This window comes from Ochotona curzoniae, unplaced genomic scaffold (genome assembly GCF_017591425.1).
Source record: "Ochotona curzoniae isolate NIBS_2020 unplaced genomic scaffold, NIBS_Ocur_1.0 contig_4792, whole genome shotgun sequence".
Lineage (NCBI taxonomy): Eukaryota > Metazoa > Chordata > Mammalia > Lagomorpha > Ochotonidae > Ochotona > Ochotona curzoniae.
The window spans coordinates 2,414,265-2,437,672 of record NW_024466389.1 but is presented as its reverse complement, the minus strand read 5'-3'; the positions used below and the strand labels follow the sequence as shown (position 1 = coordinate 2,437,672).

General features: G+C 62.9%; 2 protein-coding genes across 6 annotated transcripts in view; one reads left to right on the top strand and one right to left on the bottom strand.

Annotated features, from left to right (window-relative positions):
• Window positions 1-8,908, top strand: part of CHD5 (chromodomain helicase DNA binding protein 5) — a 44,272-nt gene extending 35,364 nt beyond the window's left edge. The window contains exons 31-42 of the mRNA XM_040987593.1: window positions 136-292; window positions 1,312-1,391; window positions 1,550-1,664; window positions 5,242-5,331; window positions 5,799-5,936; window positions 6,120-6,228; window positions 6,694-6,826; window positions 7,163-7,358; window positions 8,144-8,304; window positions 8,386-8,578; window positions 8,659-8,663; window positions 8,714-8,908. Coding sequence (XP_040843527.1) covers window positions 136-292; window positions 1,312-1,391; window positions 1,550-1,664; window positions 5,242-5,331; window positions 5,799-5,936; window positions 6,120-6,228; window positions 6,694-6,826; window positions 7,163-7,358; window positions 8,144-8,304; window positions 8,386-8,578; window positions 8,659-8,663; window positions 8,714-8,908 — 1,572 coding nt within the window. The remainder of the gene's footprint in view (window positions 1-135; window positions 293-1,311; window positions 1,392-1,549; window positions 1,665-5,241; window positions 5,332-5,798; window positions 5,937-6,119; window positions 6,229-6,693; window positions 6,827-7,162; window positions 7,359-8,143; window positions 8,305-8,385; window positions 8,579-8,658; window positions 8,664-8,713) is intronic.
• A 3,341-nt stretch (window positions 8,909-12,249) lies between these two features.
• Window positions 12,250-23,408, bottom strand: part of KCNAB2 (potassium voltage-gated channel subfamily A regulatory beta subunit 2) — a 69,234-nt gene continuing 58,075 nt past the window's right edge. For 3 of the 5 annotated variants that reach the window (XM_040987820.1, XM_040987822.1, XM_040987819.1), the window contains 8 exons: window positions 22,432-22,475; window positions 21,325-21,411; window positions 17,542-17,627; window positions 17,110-17,230; window positions 16,802-16,896; window positions 16,068-16,188; window positions 15,411-15,499; window positions 12,250-14,590 (listed from right to left, as the gene is read on the bottom strand). In XM_040987820.1, coding sequence (XP_040843754.1) covers window positions 14,501-14,590; window positions 15,411-15,499; window positions 16,068-16,188; window positions 16,802-16,896; window positions 17,110-17,230; window positions 17,542-17,627; window positions 21,325-21,411; window positions 22,432-22,475 — 733 coding nt within the window. In that variant the 3' untranslated portion in view covers window positions 12,250-14,500. Of the gene's footprint in view, window positions 14,591-15,410; window positions 15,500-16,067; window positions 16,189-16,801; window positions 16,897-17,109; window positions 17,231-17,541; window positions 17,628-20,766; window positions 20,812-21,324; window positions 21,412-22,431; window positions 22,476-23,408 lie in introns of all 5 variants that reach the window. The other 2 variants (XM_040987818.1, XM_040987821.1) reach the window with 2 other exon arrangements.

The window sequence follows — 23,408 nt, the reverse complement described above, 5'->3', positions numbered from 1 at the left end:
CACGGCACAGGACACGATGGGATCCAGTGTTTAGGAAATCTGCTGTCAGGGGTGTGTGAGGTCTAGCCCACTTCAAGCCTGGGGCACCTCGAGGCCCCTCGGCGCTGACCGTCCTTCCCCACGGCTGCCCGCCAGGTCCAGGAGTTCGAGCACGTGAATGGCAAGTACAGCACTCCTGACCTGGTCCCCGAAGGGCCCGAGAGCAAGAAGCCGAATGAGGTCATCTCTGACCCCAACACGCCGGTGCCCGCCAGCCCCGCCCACCTCCCGCCGGCCCCCCTCGGCCTGCCAGGTGCGGGGTGTGGCTCAGTGTGTGGGGGGTCGCAGGGGACCCTGGGGGCCCTTGGTCCTCTCCGTTCTTCCCAGGGCTTCTGTGGAGGGAGTAGAGGTTTTTCACGACAGCTCGAGCTGCAGGTTACAGGTGGCGAGAGCGGCCCCTGCTGGGATGTGTGGCCGTGGTTTCTAGCACATTGTTGTCGGATGGAGTCATGCCTGTTGAGTTCCTTGTCATGTTTATCTTCCTGCAAAGCAGCCTGAGGTGTGAGAGCTGTTGGTCCCAGTGGGCTCGCCCAGCGTGGGCACTGCCCACAAGTGGACCCCGTGGCTGGTGGCCTTGAGTGTCATCTGTCTCTGAGCCCTGTGTGCGGGCGCGCCCTTGCCGCAGCAGGCGTCGGGGTGGCATCCTGCCTGCGGGCAGAGTCGTGCCCCGCCCTCCTGTGCTGTGTTGGCCTGCCCTTTGTCCGCGGGCACACCTGGCTCGTTTCGGGTTTGGGTTATCGCTTCTCGTGCGTCTGTGTGGTTCTCTTCCCAGTTCTCTCGGGTGCTGACCTGGATGTGGAAGTTCCTGGCCCCATGGCGGCTCTGTAACCGTGTGAAGAGCCGGGGCCGCGCCCTGTCTTGTTCCTGCCAGGGCCGTGTGGGGTTCCTGTGTCAGACCCCAGCGACATTTGTGCTCTTTTTACGGAAACTGATGGTTTCCATCTACTCAGTAGGCAGAGTGACACAAAGAGAGGCAGAGAGCTTTCATCACTGCTCACCTCCCAAATGGCCAGGACTGTGTGCGGGCCGGGTCTCCCGCGGGGGAGGCCCTGTGCCTTCTCAGACGTGGTGGCAGAGAGCTGGACGGGCAGCAGAGCAGCTGGAGCTGGAACCAGCACTCGGACCAGGGATGGCAGCTTCTCAGGCGGTGGCTTTCCCTGCTGTGCCACCGCGCCAGGCCTGCTCCTGCATCCTGTGACCGGGTGCTGGGTGTCCTCCCGTGTGCCCGTCTGCCGTGGGCTCTCTGTCTCACCTCTTTCCTGGGTCTTTCAGACAAAGCGGATGCCCAGCCAGGGTACCTGGATGAGAAGGAGCTGGGGACACAAGAGCCAAAGAAGGCCCTGGAAACCCAGGTACAGATGGGGGCTGGGGCCTGCCCACCCCTTGTTGTAGTCCCCTCTCTAGGAGCAGGCCAGGACTGGGATGGAGCTGGGGCAGGGGTCTCCAGCCCCGTGCGCGGCCCCTTGCCTTCCTTTGCCAGACCTGTAGCTCCCCAGCCTGTCCTCCCCAGGTGCTGCCGACTGCCCTGGAAAGAGTGGAGAGCGAGGACAGCAAGGAGAGAGCCTGGGAGGAGCGGCCGGAGGAGGCAGACAAGGACCAGCCCTCCCCGGAGCAGCTGCAGAAAGGTAGGTGTTGCCCGAGGTGTGCGCCCTCACGTGGGCTCTGATCATGTGGGCTGGCTGGGTGGGAGACTTGGTGCAGCACGCCCCCGTGCGCATGAGGGCAGGCCGGGGCTCGGGTCCCGCGGTGTGGACCTCGCTCGGACCAGCGTGACACACGTGCGTGCTGGCGTGCTGTGTCAGGCGCTGTCTGTGCTGCGTGTCGGCTCTGATGGCTGGGCGTGGGCGCCTCGATGCCTGCGTGGCCCCGCCCAGTGGCCTGGACTTGGTGCTGGCTCTGCCTCCTTCCGTTCTGACAGATTGGGGTTCAGGTCCCTCCTGATTGCAAGTTCCTCTCCTCGGAGGGCCGGCTGCTCCTTAGCCACTGGTGGCTGTGTTGTTTGACGCTGTCTGTCCAGGTTTGGTGTTTGTGGTGACATCGGTCTGTGCCATAAAGACTCTCTTATACTTTCTGATGCTTTAAAAAAACAAGGATTTATTTCCCTCAAAAGGCACAGAGGAGAGAGAGAGAGAAATCTCCCCTCTGCTATGGTCACAGCAGTCAGGATAGGGCCAGGCCAGAGCCAGGCCAGAGCCAGGAACTTGGGTCTCCCACATGAGTGCGGGGCCCCGGCTGCCTCTCCAGACACGTGAGCAGGCGTCCGCCTTGGACGCGGGACAGCTGGCACCCACGTGGCATGTGTTTAACCCACCGTGACACAATGCTCTGTGATTTGCAGTTCATTTTGCCTGATTTGGCTCACTGTGCCTGTCTGTGCCGTCCGGCTGCCCTAGCCCCGTCCCTGCCTGCCGAGTGTGGCTGTCTGTGTCCCTGCCTGCCGAGTGCGGCTGGCTGTGTGCGTCCGGCTGCCCTCGCCCTGTCCCTGCCTGCCGAGTGTGGCTGGCTGTGTGCGTCAGGCTGCCCTAGCTCGCCCCGTCCCTGCCTGCTGAGTGTGGCTGTCTTACTGGGGTGCAGTTCACTCAGCAGGGGCCTCTGTGTTCAAGTGCTGCGGTTGTTGCCACCCTCTGCCATCCCTACCTCCCTTCTGGTCACTAATCCACTTCCTGTTTCTCGGGGTTGGCCTGGGCGGGACCAAGGGTACTTTCTCATGGTCTCACACTTGCTGTTAACCCAAGTTGTACACTGTATTGTTTCTTTCTAATGGAAAGATTCGTTTTACTGGTTCACTCCCTAAACAGCTGCAACCGCCTGCAGTGTGCCAGGGTGCAGCCAGGAGCCAGGAGCCTCTTCCAGGTCTCCCACATGGTTCAGGAGCCCAAGCACCCGGGCCTTCCTCTTGCTTTCCCAGGCACATCAGCAGGGAGCTGGGTGGGAGCGGAGCAGACAGGGCTTGAACCCCTGCCCGTACGGGAATCTGGTGCCTCAGGCTAAATGTTACTCCATTGTGCGGCTCGACCGTGAACAGCTGTGGATGTGGATCCTTTGGGTCTGCGCCAGGGACGGCTGGGAGGACCAGGGAGAAGCGGTCCCTGAGCAGTGAGCCTCACAGCGGCCCACAGAGGTTTCCGTTCCCGCGTGCCTGCCGTCCCGCGGCTGCTCGGGTCTGTCTCGGGGGTGGTGGCGCGTGTCCCTTGCTCTCAGCGGTGTCACCTTCTCAAGCACCTTTAGGCACACACTGGTTCGAGAAGCTTCTCTTCAGATGTGTTGTTTATTAAAAAAAAACACAAAACTTCTTGATTGACTTGAAAGAGTTCCACAGAGAGGGAGGAAGAGAGAGAGGGAGAGAGATCTTCCACCTGCTGGTTCACTCCCCACATGGCCGCATGGGCTGGGGCTGCGCCTGGCTGAAGCCAGGAGCCAGGAACTTCAGACATCCCATGCGGGTGCGGGGACCAAGTGCCCCCTGGGTCACCTTCCTGTGTGTCGCCAGGCAGGAGGCCAGGAGCGGGATTGGAAGTGTTGCAGCAGGGACTTGAACCAGCACTCTGAAAGGGGTTGAGATGGTGGCTTAACCGCACCACAACGCCACCCCCTTTTGCTTCTTCTTTTTTGCTGGTAAAACTTTGTTAGCTTTGTTGTCCCCAGTCCCGTTCCAGAGGCTGGAAGACCGAAGCGAGCCTGTTGACATGCGTGTGTTTCTTTTTTTTTTTTTTAAGATTTATTAAATTTTACTAATTTTAATATTTAAATCTTTGAAATCTAAATTTAAAGATTTATTAAATTTTAAGATTTATTATTGCAAAGTCAGATATACAGAGAGAAGGAGGAGAGAGAGAGGATTCACCCTCCCAAGTGGCCACAACGACCAGAGCTGAGTCAATTCGAAGCCAGGAGCCACGAGCTTCCTCCAGGTCTCCCGTGTGGGTGCAGGGTCCCAAGGCTTCGGGCCGTCCTCGACTGCTTTCCCAGGCCACAGGCAGGGAGCTGGATGGGAAGTGGAGCAGCCGGGGTTAGAACTGGTGCCCATATGGGATCCTAGTGTGTTCAAGGCGAGGACTTTAGCGGCTAGGCTACCGCGCTGGGCCCTGCTCAAGTTGTAAATGGTGTTACTTGTTCTATGGTCATCATTTCCGACCTAGACCTAGGTTCTCTTTTAGCTGGCGAGTTTGATGTTTGAATGAGCTTTCGCTGTCTTGTTGGTGGTCTCTGCTGCCGTCTCTTGGTGGAGCACACCCCGTCTTCTCCCGTCCCCATTGGTTCCCCTGTGTGCCGTTCAGCATCCTTCCTGGGGCTTCCACCGGCTTAGCTGCGATGACAGATTCGTTTTTTCCCCTTTATTTCCAGGTAACAGTGAGGTTTGAGGTGGGGCGGCGTGGAAGGTGTCCTTTGGGTCTTCCTTGGGCTGCCGGCAGGCCTGCTCTGTGACTCTCCTTACAGGAAGCCTTTCTTCTCCAACATGGGCAGGCCGCTGGCAGGTGTTACCTTTGTGCTGGCAGGTGTTACCTTTGTCCGTGGTGACGACAAAACTTTAACGATGTTTCTACCTGCCACTTGCTGCAATTCTTTATTTCAAAAATTTCTTATTCCCTTTATTTATCGGAAAGATTCAGAGAATGAGAGATGCCGCATCCTCTGATCCGCTCTCCAAACGGCCCCGGTAGCCAGGGCCAGGCCAGGCTCCTTCCTGGCCTCCCACGTGGTGCAGAGACCTAGGGATTTGAGCAGAGGAGTTAGGCTACAGCGGGCAGAGGGTGGGAGCCTGGTTTTGGTCCTTCTGGCCTCCCAGGGTGTTGGGACAGGAGCCCTGAGTTTGGGATCCCTCTAAGCCTTTTCTTGGAGTCCAACAGTCCCTGCGTGGGCCCACCCGATGGCAACCTGTGCCTTGCTGGCTGTGAGTCCCCTGTGTTCCTGGCCTCCGTGTGAGCCACCTGGGCATGTTGCCCCTTGCCCACGATTGCTGGCTGCTTGAGGAGTTGCATGTCCACTGCCTCCATGACAGTGACAGCTGGCCATTGCCGGGACCCCCCGGGCCTCTGGCTGTGCTTGGAGGAGAAGGCTTGCGGGGTGCCCTGAGGGCTCCAGGGGAGCATGTACCCTGGCCCTGTCCCCCAGAGGAGCTGTCTTTGGTGGCACTATTTGCCCTTGGGAGGCCCCCCACAGGCCCACCCCACCCAGCCCACGAGTGGGCACTCTTTCTTACAGAGGAGGCCCTTCCCCACAAGGAGAAAGTCCTGGACAGTCTGGAGCTGAGCCTGCTCCACAGCAGAGGGGACAGCAGTGACTTCAGGCCAGGTTTGCGACTTTCCCTGCTTCTCCCCGTCTCCCTTGGTTCTTTGAGAATGCCACCTGGATGCCAGGCCCTGATTGGAAGAGGCAGGAGGGAGCCTGGACGGCCAGCCACTTGGAGCACGGTGGCCCCTTTCGGTCCCTCTCTCGACTCCCCCTCTGGTCCCATCGAGCTGGCCTCCTGGAGGATTTGGGCTCAGTGGGATGCTTTTGCCTAGCTCTAGGTGCTAGAACGTTCTGGAACATTTGTCTTTGGCTCAGTTTCAGGAGCTCTGCTCTGCTGGAACACGAGCTGTACTGGTGGTGGGGAGCCAGGGATGCGGGGCTGTGGGTTTGTCCAGTCCTGCTCTGTGGGGAGCCCCCCGGGACGGGGCTGGGCTTTCTGCTGGGCTTTGGGGTGCCAGCGCCGCATGGACTGAGCCCACCAGGCAGCGCCTTCCGGTGGAAGTGTGCATGGGACCTGTCCCCCACAGCCGGCACCAAGGCCGAGGAGAAGGAGCCGAGTGAAATGCAGCAGAACGGTGACAAAGAGGAAGACGAGGAGGGGAAGAAGGAGGACAAGAACAGGAAGTTCAAGTTCATGTTCAACATCGCGGACGGGGGCTTCACAGGTGAGAGAGGACAGCCCCCCCGTGGGCACCAGGAGCCGGGCAGTGGGCTCCTGAACTCTGGAGCGTGGCTGGCGGGTCAGAGGCCAGTGCGTCGCCTTTCTGAGCGATGCTGGAAGCAGGGACTGCTGAGGGGGTGGTCGTGGGAACAACCAGTGGCTTCTGCTCACCCGGCTCCCTCCCCAGAGCTGCACACGCTGTGGCAGAATGAGGAGCGAGCTGCTGTGTCCTCGGGCAAGCTCTACGACATCTGGCACCGGCGCCATGACTACTGGCTACTGGCGGGCATCGTCACGTATCCTTGGTCACGAGCGTGGGGCCGGCTGGGCCCTTGCCTGCCCTCCATGGACCTCGGGGAGCCCTCCAGTGCCTCCAGGGGGACCAGCCCCACCTCTTCCCCGCACCTGGGGCTGCAGGTCCTTGTCCCTTTAGCGAGACCATCCCCACCCTGGCTTTCCCCACAACCTGGCTCCTGCCGCACCCCAGCCATTGTCTCAGTACGAAGTCCCCGTTCTCACAAGGACACCCTTAGTCCAGACGGGCCATACTCAAAGGGTGAGCGCCTGGTCGTGTCCACCCCTGGGTCATCGGGGTGACGGCGTGGCGTTTAGTTGTGGTCCCTCCGCTGGTGGCTGTGTCCTCCTGGCACCTGTCTGGCAGCCGAGGTCCATGACTTGCCTGGGCGCACACAGCCTGGCACTGGCCTTGGGGGTTCCCTTCTGCTGCAGCCGCATTTGCCCTTAACACTGCCCAACCCCAGGCACGGCTATGCCCGCTGGCAGGACATACAGAATGACCCGCGCTACACAATTCTCAACGAGCCCTTCAAGTCGGAGATCCACAAGGGCAACTACCTGGAGATGAAGAACAAGTTCCTGGCCCGCAGGTTCAAGGTCAGTGGTTGCTGGAGCTGGGAGCCTGGGCGTGCCGTGGGATGGGCTTTAGCAGGAACCACTGCTGCTCCTCCCTGGGCTGAGCTGTCCTCAGGGGCATTAGGAGTCAGTCGACAAACAGACCCACAAACAGACCCACGGCGTCCTGGCTTGGGCCGGGACGGCTGGGAGTCCCTGTGCTGGCGGGGTGCCTACCTGGGGAAGCTTGCAAGAGAGTGGCTAGCAGGGGTGGGCTGGTTCATTCTGCCTCTTTCGTCTCTGCTGAGGCCTTGGCCTGGAGCAGCGGCAGGTGCCGGCCAGGTCCCTGACATGCGGCTGTCCTCCCGGCCCCTGCAGCTGTTGGAGCAGGCCCTGGTCATTGAGGAGCAGCTCCGCAGGGCCGCGTACCTCAACATGACCCAGGACCCCAACCACCCGGCCATGGCCCTCAACGCCCGCCTGGCCGAGGTGGAGTGCCTTGCTGAGAGCCACCAGCACTTGTCCAAGGAGTCCCTGGCAGGGAACAAGCCTGCCAATGCTGTCCTGCACAAGGGTGAGTGGGCCCCACAACGAATGCCGGCCCAGAGGGCCCGTTCTGCCTCGGCTCAGAGTAGGTGCCGGCCTGGGGCTCCGTGACACAGTGGTGACAGCGAGCCCGCTCATCCACCCCGACCACACCCCCGAGAGGCGAGCTCCTTGTCTCTGGGGATTGATGGCCTGTGTCCAGGTTTGCTGGTCCAGATGTGCAGTCCCTGGCACACTGCTGCTCTCACGCGTCTCAGTGGGGCTGCTGGGAGGGGCGTCCACCAGGGCTGGGCTGGGGATGTGAGCCTGGCACAGCTCAGAGGGGCCCCTGGGAGGGGTGCTGGGGGACCCTTGATGCCTGTTGCCCTTCCTCCGCACTCGTGTCAGCTTCTGGTGGATGCAGAGTGGCCTGCCCCATGCACAGTGGGCACTGCCACAGCCCACTCTGCCCCCCAGCACTACCACTTGCCTTTATTTAATAAGCTAATTTCTCTTGATGCAGTTTGAAAAGACAAGTATTTATTTGAGAGGCAGAGGTAGACAAAGAATGAGAGAGAGAGGGAGGAGGGAGGGGGAGAGTGAAGCAGAGGGGACGTGAGCAAGGACAGTGTTGTCACCAGTTGGTTCGCTCCCCAGTGCCCACGCCAGTTGGCCAGGGTTTGCCCGGAACCCAGAGCCGAGACTGCAGTCCAGGTGGTCTGCTCGTGGGAGGCAGGCACCCAGCTGCTGGGGCGGAGGCAGCTTCCTCCGGGTGTGTGAGCTGGAGTTGTGTGCAGCGCTGGGCCGCCAGGCTGACCGCTGCCCGCCCTGTAGTCTTGAACCAGCTGGAGGAGCTGCTGAGCGACATGAAGGCGGATGTGACGCGCCTGCCCTCCATGCTGTCCCGCATCCCCCCGGTGGCCGCCCGCCTCCAGATGTCTGAGCGGAGCATCCTCAGCCGCCTGACCAATCGCGCCGGCGACCCCGCCATGCAGGTGAGCTCCAGCCCGGGGCCGTGGGTGCGGAGGCCCTTGGAGGGTGGCACCGCACCTGCAAAGCTGCGTCCTTGCCTCCAGGGCGCTTTCGGCTCCTCCCAGATGTACAACAGCAACTTTGGGCCCAACTTCCGGGGCCCTGGACCGGGAGGGATTGTCAACTACAACCAGATGCCCCTGGGGCCCTATGTGACTGGTAGGTGCCCGTGCACTCGTGGGCAGCATGTGCCACGGGGCCCCCGCTGGCCTGGCCTGCCTGCTGCCGCACCACCAGGCCAGCCGGGCCCCGCTCTCTCTCCCCACAGATATCTAGCCGTGACCGTGACGCCCCCCTGTTGCCGTGCTCCTTTCCAGCCGAGGTGAGGCTGCCACTGTCCCACCCCTGCCACCTCGTCCCTCCTCCCGCCAGCCCACCCTGTACAGGTCCTTAGAGCTGCCATTGCCCCAGGAGCCTGCAGATGGGGACTGGGATGTGCTGACTGGGGGGCCGGGTGTGCTCCTGGTGCCTAGGCCTACTGTGACCAGCCCGGAGCCCCTCCAGCTTTCAGTGCCATACCAGCTGCTGGCGCAACATGCTTCCTGCCCGGGGCCGGGAAATGGCTAAGGGTGGCAGGATTGGCACTGGCTATGAGATTGGCAGCCCAGGTCCCTGTCCCCCAGGGGCTGCCATTCTTGCCTGTCCCTGTGAGCACCACTGTTTGTGCGGAGTGTCAGGCTGGCTCGTGGGTGCCACTTCCTGGGGTGCTGTCAGGCTCTTGCCAGAGCCGCCTGGTGGGCGGTGGCCAGCAGAGGGCCCTAGGACCCGGCTGCCCGCCCACTCACCTGCCTTTTGCAGCCACGCTTGCCGGGCCACTCGCCCAACCCCCTTGGGAGAGAACAGCAGTCGCCTTTTTAGGAGCCCGTGTCCGCTTGGGACCCAAGGGACACCGGGCAAGGCCGTCACACGGAGCACGGGGTCCGACCTGGCGGGACCAGAGCCTGGAGGTGCCACCTCGTGTCAATTCAAGTGTTCTTCCACGCCACGCCATGCCCACAGCCACGCTGGACGCGTCCCTTGGCCACCTTTTCCAGAGCGACTTCCCAGAGGAGGTTTCATTTATTTGTCCGTCTTCTGCACTTTGCTATTGAAGACTTGAACGCGTTTGTCTTGGTGAAAGTTGGGTGACGTGGGTGGCGTCGGGCACCTTCTGGGCACACATGCACTAATCTTTGGGAGGCTCCCGGAGGTGTCTGGGCTGCCTGAGGGAGCATACAGCCCTCACTGTGCCCCAGCCCGTCCTGCCTGCCCCCCAGTGGCTGCCTTTCTGCTCAGACCGCCCGCCAAGGGCCCCTGGAGCCAGGCTGGTCAGGTCCTGCCAGGGCTGGAGTCCATGAATGCGTGCCGTGCTGAGGGGAGGGGTACCTCTTACAGGTGTGTGTCCTAGTGACCCAGTCAGAAGGCCCAGGGCTGGGGCCAGCTGGGCAGGGCAGGCTGAGGCAATGGGGAGGGCCTGCTGTTGGCTGGGAGCCCTACAGGAGGGGCTTTGGGGCTTGCTGGGCGGGTAGCAGCAGGGGTCCTGGTGGCATCAGACTGCCCTGGGCATGGTGTGCTGGGCTGCGGGGACACATTCCTGGACACTTAGTCCCCCGGAAGGCCCAGGTTGTGGCACTTGGTGCTGGAGGCAAAGCCACAGCTGCTTCGTGTAAGTGGGGGGAGGGCTCTGCTTGGGGCATGGGGCTTGGCCAGGTGCCCAGCCCCTGCAGATTCCAGCCCACCGAAGTCTTCTGGGCTTCCTGCCTGGTTTGCTGCCACTGGAGTTGGGGACCATCTGCTCACTGTCTGTCGTCTGCAGCCCACAGCCCAGTCATGGGGGACATACTAGGTCTGGGGCAGGGAGTGGCCAGGCCTGGACCTGCATGGGGTTGTCCTTTGCTGTGGCCGAGCCTGGCTCAGAGCTTCCTGGCGGGGAGCGTCTCTGGGTGCAGAATCTGTGTGAGGAAGGGACTCCATGAGGAACCAGCTAGGCCTGGGGGCTGGGGACCAGGGCTCCACTGCCTGGGCAAGGTGTGGAGAATACGTGGGGTCTCTGTGAAGAGGGGCCTGGGCCGGGCAGGACTTGCTGGCTGGCCTTGCGGGCACGCGGCTGGCCTCCCTGAGTCCTAGGCGGCCTTGTCTGGACTGTGCTTTCTCTGACCCTGGAGGGCTGGACCCCCCAAAGCCCCTGTCATTGCAGGTCACAGTCCCCGGAGGTGGAGGGCTGCCCTGCGTGGGTTCAGGCTAGGGCTGTGTCCTCTGCTCAGTGCCTCCCCACACAGGCTCCTGGCTCTGGCCGCACGGGGTGAACCCCTCCTGACCTCTGACTCCTGGTCTGGGTGTGTGGCCTGTGTCGCCTCGCCTCCACCCAAGGCCGCTGGCCCCTGCTCTTCTGCTTGTCCCTCTTCCCTCTCCAAGCCCTCCCCGGCCTCACCTGGCCCCTGGCTGTGGGGATGGAGGCGCCCCACTGGCCAGTGCTGAGCAGCTCCAGGCTCCAGGGCCGGGGAGTGGGTGCTGGCGGATCGGCTCTTAGGGGTGTTTTTCTCGGTTGAGGCAGGGGTGGGGTGGTGCCACACTGGGGCATCGTCAGCTGGGTTTGGTTTTCGCTGCTGGCAGGCCCCGGGTCTGTACTCCAGTGAAGCAGTTACACAGACCAGGGCCTGTGGGGGTTGGGGCAGAGCCTCTGCACTGAAGGTCTTGAAAGAGCCCCAGGGGGATGAGGTCTGGTCCCGCCTCACCCGCACCTGCCGAGAAGCAGGTCTGTCTCCTGGAGCCTGCTGGGGTCGGGGAGGCTGCCCGAGTGCCAACTGTGGAAGAGGCTTGGTTCCCCGTACCCGCAGCTCTTCCCGGGGGGCATGCCCAAGGTCCCCTGCTTGTCACCTACCCCGGGGGCTGACTAAGGCTGGCCCTGCTCTGGCTTTGGGGATCTGAAGGCCAGCAGAGTTGGTAGGGTGGGCCAAGCGTTGGTCCTTCAGAGCCTTTGACTATGTGCCAGGCTGTGGCGGGCAGGTCGGGAGACTGCTGGTCCCCTCTGCCCTCACTGCTCTGGTGACCCGGTCAGGGCCGGTGGACTCTCCCCAAGGCTCTCTTGGGCAGACCGTAGCAGCTCATGTCTTGCGAGTTTACAGGTTGTGGCACGAAGCAGCCCAGGGGCACTGGTTGTGTTGTGTTCTTGGATTTTCTTCCCCTTTAATTTTCAGATTTTTTTTTTTAACAAAGTATTTTTTTAGGTGCGATAACCCAGGAAGGGCCTGTTGGGTGTGCGTGTGTGTGTCCTGAACTTGCCGGGGTCGGACCCCTGCCCTGCTGCGGCCCGGCACACAGGGAGGGAGCAGAGCTGGCCCCGGGCAGGCGAAGGGAGGGGGCCCCCGTGGGGGCAGGACAGAGCCTGCAAGCTGAGCGCCCCCCGAGACCGACCGCAGCTGACCCGGTCCCCCTTCCCTGTACTCTGTGTGTATGTTTTGGTTTTCTGTGTTTTAATAAACCCTTTGGGAAACGATTGAATCAGAGTGGTTTTCCAAGCTCATCAGGGACTTGGGGGGAAAGGTTGGGAGTGTCACCCAAAGCTGCTTGCATCTGCTGAGGTCCCGCAAAGGGGAGGAGCCCCAGGTGTGTTGGGTGGTGCCCCTTTGCTCATGCCACCCCCAAGACGATAGCACACGGTCCTCCCCAGACCGAAGCCTCTGTCAGCATGGGCAGAGCAGCTGGTGGGGTCTGCAGTGGGTACAGCAGCTGGGGTCCGTGTCAGAGGTAGTGGGAGGGATGGGCCACATCTGGCTAGCTTGATTCCAGGGCTGCTGCACAGGCCCTTCCCCGCTTCCTGTGCCCTGGCCACAGCCCGCAGGTGGAGGGGTTCTCGTCCTGTCTCCGGGGCTTCCCCTTTCCCTCCCACACTGTCAGGCCAGCACTGGGGAGTGACACTGGGAGACGAGTGACTGACAGGCTCGGGTTTATTGTGTCATTCCACAGATGTGGTCGCGGCCTCCTGGTCTGAGTCGCGTGCGGAAGCTCGAGGGGTCTGGAGTTCTCTGCCTAGTAGGGGTGCAGTTAGCAGGGGCTGCGGTCATTAAAAAGGGGGTGTGGAGGGAGCATGTCCACATGACTGGGTGAGGACAGAGGTGCGAGGGCCCTGCCCCTGCCCTGCCCCTCCTCGGGACGCTGGACCTGACCATGAGTGAATGCGATGAGACATGGTGGGGACCCCACCTTGCTGGCTGCCTGCGCCAAGTGCTCCTGCAGGGGACTGGGCTTCGGGGACACAGAGGGAGCTGCTTGGAGGGGGCGGGCAGAGGGCTCACAGGTGGGTGTGAGGGCCCACCTGGGGTTGGGGGAAGGACTGGCTCGCCCGGGCCAGCGCTGGGCACTTGAGGACTACAAACAGCTGCTGTTTTCAGGTGTTGTCCCTTGGTCTTCGTCCCTTCTCCGGGACCTCCCTTGGTTTCTCCCCGCCCAGCCGGCAGCAGTGAGGCCAGGGGAAGCAGAACGAGTCGAGGAGGATGTGGCAGACCATCTGGCATGGGCTGTGAGGAGCACAGGTGCTGGGCTTTGGCTGAGCCCACCCCCACCCCGGGGAGCCACCAGGAACGCTGCTGTGCCGAGCATGGCCCGGGGAAGCACCAACCTCCCTGACCCATTGCCTGCCCTGATCCATCTTCCAGTGAGCAGGGCAGGGGCTGGCAGTGTGGACAAGGGGCCCAGCCCCATCTGTGCCAGTGGCAGGTGGGCCAACTGACTCTTCAGTCCCTGTTCAGCGGCAGCCCTGTCCTGGGGACTTGGCAGCAGGTGCCAGGCGGGGAGTAGCCACAAGCCTGGCCGCCGCTTGGAGGGATGCCGCCCTGTGCCCACACTGTCAGGCGGCATCTGCAGATGCCTGTTGCAGGTCTCGGTGGAGACGCCCAGGCCTGGCCTGGGGTGGGCTGGGAAGTCATGTCCCTCACCGCCTCTCTTCCCGTCTCCCCTGACTTTTGAGGCTTTTGGGGACCATACTCGGGCCTGGACTAGGCAGCAAGCCCTGGGCGAAGGGCAGGGCGGACCTTGGAACAGCAGCTTCTCCCAAGGACAACCCAGGAGCAGGGGTGCAGGCCCTGGGGGTCCGCTGTGCAGGCTGCAGGCACCACTGGCTTAGGGTGGGTTGTGGCAGGTTCTGTGGGGTCTGGCTTCCTGCCATCACCATCGCCCAGCTCTGGTGGACCCCTGCCTGTGCTGCCCGCCCTCCGTGCCTGCACTTGCAGGCTAGGGTACAGGGGTGTGTGGGAAGCCCAGCGGCTGTATCTCCAGGGAGACATTCCCAGGGCTTTTCCTATGTTGGGGGGCACAGTGGTGGAAGACACACAGGCACCCTCCATCCCCAGGCTCAGCCTGGCATGCAGTGAGGCCCACGGCAGTGACTGGGCAGAGGACAGGCTCCACCAACTGCGGGGAACTTGGCCTGATGGCCACAGACTCTGCCCGCTGCCATCTGCTCGCTGCTGCCTGCCCACCATGCAGTCAGCATTCTCATGCCAGCGAAGAGTGCCTGGCACAGAGGGACCCCTGCCCTGGGCCCTCCGAAGCGCTGTGGGGACCCGTCTCTAGCACCCTGGGCCTTTCCACCCAGGTGACAGGGATCAGATCTCCAAACATCTTGAAGTTCCTGTGCCGTAGAGCCAGACAACCTGGGGTCCCCTGCCCGTCAGCGAGGGTGGGGGTGGGTTGAGGTGGAGGTCAAGGGCCAGCTCCCCTTGGTGAAGGATGGGAGGGCAAGCTGAGGCCAGGCCCAGCAGAAAGCACCAGAGGCCCCTGGAAAGGGAGTGACGGGGTGGCCTTGCCCTGTCCCAGCAATACCAGCGCGGCCCCAGGAAATGCCACCCCTGCCCTTCCCAGGCTTGGCCTGGCCTCAGCTTGGAGAGCCCCTGTGAAGGGCTGTAGCTGGGAGGAAGTGGGTGGGTCCCTTCTCAGAGGATGGGCAGAGGTGCCAGGGGTGGCCGGGCACCCTGACCCCGACAGTGGGCCTGGCCGGGCACCATCCCCGTGCGCGGCCGGGGAAGCGGTGGGTGGTGTCTGCAGCGACTTCGGCTCCCGAGGACGTCTTGGCGTGCTGTTTTCTTTGGATGCAAACCACACTCTGCACTTGGCTTCGGGATGGCGTAAGCGAGTGGACAGGACTAGGAGGGGCACGGAGACTGTCCGGCGGGCGGGCGCCGCTTAGGACCTGTAGTCCTTCTTGCTGTAGGGTTTATTCCCCAGGATACTATCGATCTCGTGGATGACAGAGGAGGACAGTTTTGGAAGGACCTGCATGCAGACACAGAAGGTCATGGGAGTTGCCTGGACGGGCCTCCCACCTCCACACCCTCGCCTCACTGGAACAGCTGGAGGCTGCGTGGTCTGTTTCAAAGGTTTGAGACACAGAGGAAGCATGTGGTGGGGCTGTGTTCTCCCCATTCAAACTCCAGGAAGCTGGAGAACCTTCCAGAAGGTGACAGATTCCAGGGCCTCACTGCTCCTCCCAGCTGTCCCTGTCTCAAGGAGGCGACACTTCCTGCCCCGGCCCTGGATGCTCCCACAGGCCCTGCCTCCCAGCACCTGGGTCCACCCACCGCTCCGACCCGTCACCATGCCACCCCACCCAGGAGCCCCTGCACAGGTCACCAGGCCTCTTTCCCCCAAGCCCCCTTCTCCCTGGCAGCTAGAGAGAAGAACCCTTCAGAAGCTTGTCGGAGACTGCTGCCTGTCTCGCCTGGAAGCCAGACCCCAGGGCCTGCAGTGTGGCCGCACAGGACCTGCCCTGCCCTTCGGGGCTCCTGCACCTACTGGCCCTGAGCGTCTGGGGGCACACTCTGCACCTGTCCCTGCCTTCATTCAAACACCACTTCCTCAGCAAGCCCATCTAGCCTTCCCCTGTGAGCACTCTTCACCTCGCTCCTCGGTGGGCCCCAACACACCACAGGTGCCTGGAACCGTGCGGGGTGCGCACTTGGGGGTACCCAAGCAAGCTCAAGGGGCTGTCTGGGTCCTAGCCCCGCCCAGCAGGCTGCTCAGCTCACCTGTCTGGCTCTGATCTTGGGGACCTGCAACCCACCCCGCTCACCTGTCTGGCTCCCACCTCGCTTACCTGGATGGCCCCAATGTTTTCTAGCAGCTGCTCAGCATTGGATGCACCCAGGAGCACGGAGCTGACACCTTCATTCCTTAGGCACCAGGCTGAGGACAGCGAGATCTGGGGTGAGGCAGGGGCCCCTACTGCACAGTGCGCTCTGGCCCCCCCTTCACCCTGGCTGACCACAGGGAGCCAGACACTTGGTCAGTGGTGGTGGGGGGCTCCCAGGGTTCCTAGCTGGCTCCCCAGTGCCGGGGCACGGAGGCTCTGCTTAAGGAGCGTCTGGTGGGGAGGTATTGGGGAATATGGTGGCCTGTCCCTGCTGGAGTGGAGGCCCAGGGGCTCTAGGACCCTCTCTGGTCCTGGACCTATGACTCTGGGCAAAGGGCGCTAAGCCCTCCCTGCCCGTGTTGGGGTGGGCGCTAAGCCCTCCCTGCCCGTGTTGGGGTAGGCGCTAAGCCCTCCCTGCCCGTGTTGGGGTGGGCGCTAAGCCCTCCCTGCCCGTGTTGCGGTGGGCGCTAAGCCCTCCCTGCCCGTGTTGGGGTGGCTGTGCAGTGATCGCACCACTTTCCCTGGAGTCCCTGGCCTTTCTCCTAAGGTCAGCCAGAGCTTACGCCCTCAGTTCCTACCCTGGACACGGCCCTACGCCCACCGCAGACCCCGAGCCGTTACCGATGGCCAGCTGGGGCAGGGTGCAGCCCAGGCGCTCGGCGATGGCCTGCAGCTCCTTCAGCTTGGCTTGCTGGCGCCGGCCCTCCTCGCTCAGGATCTTGTCCTTCAGCCACTGGTAGCCCTGGTGGGGTGGGGGTGTGGCACAGTTACAGGCCTGGGCCTTCTCTTATGGCAGCATCCCTGGCTCAGGCCCCTGTGGGATCCCGCTCTGAAGGACATGGTTGGGGGGTAGACTGAGCCGCCCCTGCCCCTGCCTCCTCCCGACCATACCCTCCATCTCCGTGTCTCCCATCTGCCACATGATTTCTGCCGTAGCTGTGGGCTTGGGAGTAAGGCCCAAAGCCCAGGGCTCCGGGCTGGGTGCACCCTTCTCTGCTTGGTCTGTGCTGGCAGCCTGGGGGTGCCTGGTGTGTGTGTGTGTGTGTGTGTGTGCGCGCGCATTCCTGTGGTCACCTCTGGGTGTCTCTGCAGTGCCTAGCCCTGACCTCAGTCTGAGGTCTCAGGGGGCACAGAGCCTGGTGGTAGGGGAGGCTGAGCCTCACTAGGGCTTGGGGGTGCCAGGAGGCTGTCCCATGGGGCAGACAGCCCCTGTGGACACAAGGCTGGGCTGGAAGGGGCCCTGTCCCTGCTCTACCTTGCCCAACTAGCCCCCGCAGACAGAGCTGGGCAGCCGGGGCCCACGTGAGTCCACCCAGCACCAAAGCCACCTGTCCCCCGCCCGGCCCCTCCTTTACCTTCAAGGAGGCTCGTGAGTAGGGTGGGATGCCACTGTCGTACTTCCCTGACACGATGCCGCAGGCCAGAGGCGACCAGGTCATGGCGCCCACTCCTGCGAGGAGGAAGCAGGCAGCATGAAGCCCTGGCCCTGAGGGTGGGCGAGTTGGCAGCAGGCCACTCGCTGGGCAGGGGTAGGGTGGGGCCGGGGCAGGGGCAGGGTGGGGCCGGGGCAGGGGTGGCAGTGGCAGGCTGGGCCAGGCCAGGCTGGGGCAGGCCAGGGTGGGGCCGGGGCAGGGGTGGCAGTGGCAGGCCGGGCCAGGCGCACCTATCTTGTGGAACAGCTCCGGGAGCTGCACCTCCACCTTCTCTCGCTGAAACATGTGGTACTCTGCCTGCTCACAGATGGGCGGGATCAGGTTGAACTGCCGGGCCACCGAGTAGGCCTCCTGTGCGACAGAGAGGGGGCAGCGGCCCTGCTGGTCAGCAGGCAGAGAGGGGGCAGCGGCCCTGCTGGTCAGCAGGCAGAGAGGGGGCCGCCCCCAGGGGCTGCCTGCCCCTCTCCCATGGCAGCCACCTTTCGCCAGTCAGCTTTTCTGGGCATCCATGTGGCCCAGGAGGGTCACTGAGAAGTTAAGCCACCTGTCCACAGGTGCTCCCACATCCTAAGGCCCTGCCACCCCCTCAACCTGCTCCCTGGTGCCTGGTCAGTGGGCTTGAAGGCACAGGAGCCACCGGTCACACCCTGCCCTGCACCTACCATGATCTCCATGGAGCTCCAGCGAGAAGTGCCCCAGTACATGGCCATCCCCTGGTTGATGACGTGGGTCATGGCGCGCACGGTCTCTGGTGTGAGAGAAGGGAGGTCGCAGATGGGGGATGGCCAGAGCATGGGGGACCCAAACTGGGCACATTTGGCAAACATGGTGGGGGGGCGGGAGGGCGCTCGGGCAGGGCAAGCAGAGTGCTCAGTGGTCCTGAGGCCACGGGCAAGCAAAGGGGGGCCACGGCCCAGAAGCTGCTCCCGGGACAGTCCCCGCAGTCACAGACTCCAAGGCACCCTTGGAAACTGGGTGTCCAGGGATCCCATCAGGAAGGGGGGTCCAGGATGTGGGCCTGCGCTCCACATGGGGGGCAGCTGGGCTCTAGTTTGGGGAAGGACTGGGACTGGGGGGCTGGTCAGAGGAAGGGCTTCTGGATGGGTTGAGGTTTCAAACAGGAAGCTTCAGGAAGCTATGCCAGTTCTCCCAGGAATCCAGAGAATGCATGGGGGGACCAAGGGCAAGTTGGGGCCCCTGCCTGGTTCCCGGAAGGAGGGCTATAGGGCTGGACTCCCCAAGGGGAGCATACAGGGAGACTCCCCAGGGGCTGTGCCAGGCTCTCAGGCCAGCCCAGCACCCTTGCATGTTCCCAGGGCCTGGAAGGGGAGATGGGCGACCCTCCTGGGAGTGGCCAGGGGCTGCAGCCAGACAGCAAGGAGACCCCACTGGGAATGGCCTGAGAAGCCCTGAGAGCAGGGACTCAAAGCCCAAGGCCCCAGTCCCTGACGCCCCAGACCTGCCTCTGCCTGAGAGGGGCCCCTGTCCAAGGACTCTCCCAAGAGAGAGGATCGTGAGGGCTGGGCCACGGGGCAGTGGCGGGGCCCTGGTGGGGATGTCCACATTCCACATGGAGTCCCCGCTGTTCCGCTCCTCACACTTCCTGCTTGGGAGCCAGCAGGTGACGTCCGAGTGCTGGAGTCCCCGCCCTCCAACCCATGGAAGGCTTGAATTGAGCTCTGCGCTCTTGGCTCGATTGTAGACATGAAGGCAGTGAACCAATAGATGGGAAAATACAGACAAAGGCCACAGCCCTCAGCCCTCACTGGACCCCCCCACCCCCAGCTGCTTTGGCCTTGTGGGGGATGCTGTGGTTTTGCAAGCAAGGCTCTAAGTTGTCACATCTCAAATGGCCTGGCTTCTCAGACCCCATAGAGATTTGTGGGGGGCCGGCAGGAGGCTAGGTGCTTCTAGAATCCCAAGAGAAACCTTGCCCCAGGAAAGCCCACTGCCCACCCCTGACTTGCTTCTTGGCTGACAGGGGGGCAGCTGAGGTCCCAGAAAATGCCAGGGTGGGAGAGATGCAGGGCGGGGGGCAGCTGGCTTTGTCCTGAGAGTGGCTTTGGGCCTTCCTTGGCACAGACAGGCACTGGTGGTTTCCTGGCCAGTCCGTTCAGGATGCCCTGCCTCACCGCTCCTGGGTCCCTGAGCCCTGTCTGGTTGCAGTTAGGGGAGTGGGGTGGTGATCCTGGGGGGATCCTCTGGACCCTGGGAGTCACCCTGGGCTCCTGCACCTGCAGGCTCAGCTCTGCCTTCTTCCAGTTCAGGCGCTGTGGCTGCTGGAATTCTTCCCTGTGCAGGCATCTGTGTGTGTGTGTGTGTGTGTCGGGACTGGGAGAGGCAGCACAGGCCTCCCAGGGTCCTCTCCAGTGCTGCCTGCCTGAATCGCCTGAGGGGAGGCCCAAAGGGCACCCAGAGGATGCTGGGAGGGTGCTGGGGACTGGCCGCATCTTCCCACTGTGCCCAGGCCCTGTTTGGCTAACTTTGCTTTATAAAATAACCTTGGGCGCCCTGTGACTGGTAGGGCCTTGTTCTTCTGAGCCAAGCTTCAGGTCCACGCGCCAGAGATGGGGCCAGAGGACCGCCAGTGCCAGCCTGTGCCCTCCCACCCCAGAGGACCGCCAGTGCCAGCCTGTGCCCTCCCGGCCCCAGAGGACCGCCAGTGCCAGCCTGTGCCCTCCCGGCCCCAGAGGACCGCCAGTGCCAGCCTGTGCCCTCCCGGCCCCAGAGGACCGCCAGTGCCAGCCTGTGCCCTCCCGGCCCCAGAGGACCGCCAGTGCCAGCCTGTGCCCTCCCGGCCCCAGAGGACCGCCAGTGCCAGCCTGTGCCCTCCCGGCCCCAGAGGACCGCCAGTGCCAGCCTGTGCCCTCCCGGCCCCAGAGGACCGCCAGTGCCAGCCTGTGCCCTCCCGGCCCCAGAGGACCGCCAGTGCCAGCCTGTGCCCTCCCGGCCCCAGTGTTTCCTGATCACAAAGATCCCGACCAGCAAGACTTCCCATGTGGTGACAAGGGGATGGTGCTGGGGCACCTGGCTGACAGCCACAGCCCACGGGGCCGCAGCTGTCCTGAGCAGTGGCGGGGGTCCCTGGAGGAGCTGGGCAGAGGCAGGCAGGGTGTGGGGCCCATGCAGAGGGCACGGTGCTCTACTGGCGTCAGTGGCCTCAGAAACACGGACAGCTGGGGACACATGTCCTTCATCCTATCAGCCAATGCCGTGGGACGGAGCAGGCGACCCAGTCCTCCCAGCCACTGCCACAACCCAGGGAGTCTGGGCCACATGGGAGGGGTCAGGTGGCAGCACCAGGTGGCAGGCGGAGCAGGAGCCCAAGGCCAGGCCTCAGGGCAGGGCCTGGGCCCAGGGCTGTGAGCAGGCAGAGCGCCAGCATGGCGGCAGGCTGTGTCTGGGTCCCGGAGTCTGCCAGCTCCGGCCAGGACGAGGCCTGGACGTGGTTAGGACGTGGTCCTGAGGACTTAGCAGGTTTGGAAGGGGTGGCTCAGTGGCTGGCACTGCTTCTAGTGGCCGACAAAAGGTGTGTGAGGGGGCATGTTCTGGGTCCCTAACGGGCTTGCTCCTCGTACCAGCAAGGTCAAGGCTCCAGGCTTGGACAGCAGCAGCCTTGGGCTGAGAGGAGGCCAGCGCAGGTCATAGCGCGGCAAGCAGGGGTGCGGCAGGGCGGGCTGAGGGCATGCACAGAAAGGGGTATGTGTGGAATGGCAGCATGGGTGGGGCCCTGCTCCTCCCTCTCTCGCAAGGTGCTCTCCTTGGCCTCAGGACCCCCTGTGCATTTTATGGGGAGGTCTGTCGTTGGGTGACAGGACCGTGTGCACAAGGACTGGTTCATAAAATGCAGCGGGGACCCAGAGGCCAGCAGCGTGCGGGCTGTGTACCTTCTACGATGAATGTCCTGGACTTGGAGGAACTAAATGGGTCCCCTGGTGATAAAAGAAAGATTTAAAGAGACCGGAATTTGCGATGGTGGGAACACAGAGCTGGGGCCTGGCATGGGGTGTGGGGAAGGGCCACATCTCTGGGTGTTGTCAGAGCGTCTCGCACACTGCTCACGTGTCCCAGTCCTGGAGCTGCGGAGCACACGCTGGTGAGGGGAGCGGTGGCGGGGCTGGGAGAAGGACGCGGGGGCCTCGCCACGCAAACCACCTCCACCGTGCATCCAATCGTCTTCTGGGTGATGGGGTACCCCTGCTCGGCCCTGAGCAACAGACTCCCCCAAACCTCCGAGAGCTGGAACCTGCAGCTGTATCTAGCTGCAAAATAACCAACTGCCCAAGAGGGAGTGGCGGGCCCAGAGCAGGGAGGTGCAGGGCGTGGCAGCCTGGGGGCTCTCGCCAGCCCGCGAAGGCTGGGCTCCTGTGTGCCCTGCTGGTAGGGCAAATAGCCTTGACTCACCCTGGATGACCCGGGGTGCGGCGGCCCGGGGGCGCCCCTACCTTCCATGGGCGTGTTGGGGTCTGGGCGGTTGGCAAACACGACGTCCACGTACTCCAGCTGCAGGCGTTCCAGTGATGCTTTCAGACCTGGGGACCAGGGTGTGGGAGCAGGACTGTCACGGCAGTGAGCACAGCCACACAGACCATGGGGCTCTGCCAGGGCCCGCTCGGGGGCCCGGGGGGCAGGGAGGGAGGACTTGCGATTTCAGAAAACAAGTGGGGGTACTTCAAAGGGGGTCCTGCCCTTGAGGAGGGCGGGGGGGCCACAGGCCAGATGTCCTGTAGCAGAATGAGAGGGAAGGCCCACACAGCCCCCTTCTGAGGCTGCCCTTGGGCTTTCTCCTGGTCAGCAAAGGAGGTCCCAGGACCCCACTCCAGGTTGAGCCAGATCTGTTACATAAAAGGCTCCTGTGGGGCCAGCCTGAGTCCGGCTGCTCCGCTTCTGCACCAGCTCTCTGCTAAGGCACCTGGGAAAGCAGGGCAAGGTGGCCCACATGCCTGGCTCCCTGCCACCTGTGTGGCAGACCTGAGTGGACACCCAGGCTCCTGGCTTCTGCCTGGGCCAGCCCTGGCTGTTGTGACCATTCAAGGATGAACCAGTGGGTGAAAGATGGCTCTTTGTCCTTCATTCTCTGTGTCACTTTCAAATACGTAAAAAGACCAAGGCCAAGAGTGCACCAAATGCAGTTACCGCACTGCTTCCAGGCAAGCAGAAGATGCGGCTGACACGGCCAGCATGGGAGGCTGGGACGTGTTAGGGCAGGAGATCACCGGAGATCACAGCAGGAGCCCTGCAGCACCTGATGCTTCCTGACTCCCAGCAACCCCGAGACGGCCGTGCTTACCATCTCTGCCTTACCCAGCTGCAACGGAGATGTGGGGAGAGCATCCCTGGCTCCAGGCCACCAGGCAGCTGGGCTGAGCCAAGACTGAGGCAGGCCTGTGGGTGTCCTGCCAGATTCCACAGCAGGTGCAGGGGGAAGGAGCAGGCTGGCCAGAACAGCAGGTGCCTGGGGCTAGGGCCCTCGGCTGTGTGTCTGGGGGTTGGCCATGTCTTGGGGGACGATCCCGGGGTGCCAGCGCCCTAGGTGCCGAGCGCCTCCTCACCTTCTATGATGTGCTTCCTGGAAAGGCCCCTCTCTGTCTCTGCTCTGAAAAACAAGAGAGCACATGGATGACGTGTGTGCACAGGGTATGTGGGACGGTGTGGCGTGCGCGTGGGTGACGTGGCATGTGGGGACGGTGTGGTGTGCACGTGGGTGACGTGGCATGTGGGGACGGTGTGGTGTGCGCGTGGGTGACGTGGCATGCGGGGACGGTGTGGTGTGCGCGTGGGTGACGTGGCATGTGGGGACGGTGTGGTGTGCGCGTGGGTGACGTGGCACAAAGTTTTGGGGGAAGTGTTGACAATGTCATGAAGAAAGGAAGAAGCATCCTTCCCTTGCAGGTGCTAGGATCCCATATGTGCACTGGTTCATATCCTGGCTGCTCCACTTCCCATCCAGCTCCCTGCTTGTGGCCCGGAGGATGGCCCAGAGCCTTGGGACCCTGCATGTGCATGGGAAGAAGCTCCTGGCTTTGGATTGGCTCCGCTCAAGCCACTGTGGTCATTTGGGGAGTGGACTAGTGGATGAAAGATCTTTCTGTCTCCTCTCTGTAAATCTGCCTTTCCAATAAAAGTAAAATCGTAGGGGTGAACGTTCATTGTGGTGGCTACTTCTTCAGATGCCTGTACCCCACACTGAGGCACTGCCGCGTGGCCCCTCACTCCAGATTCCTGTTGGTGGGTCCCCGGGAAGCAGCCGCCCATGGCTCAAGCAAGTGGATCCCTGGGAGACCAGCATGGAGTTCCAGGCTTCTGGCTCCAATGTGGCCCAGCTGCAGCTGTGGTGGGCGTTTGGGGCATGAACTAGGGGGTGTGGGAGCTCTCCTTCTCTACCTGCCTGTCTGTGTTGCAAAGAAGCTAAATTAAGAAATAAAACCAAGCCAGGGAGTGACTCCTATAGAAGTGCCCGAGTCTGAGTGTGGTCCGGGAGATCGGGGAGGGGCAGCGGGCCCTGCAGGGCTGGGACGGCACCCGGGTG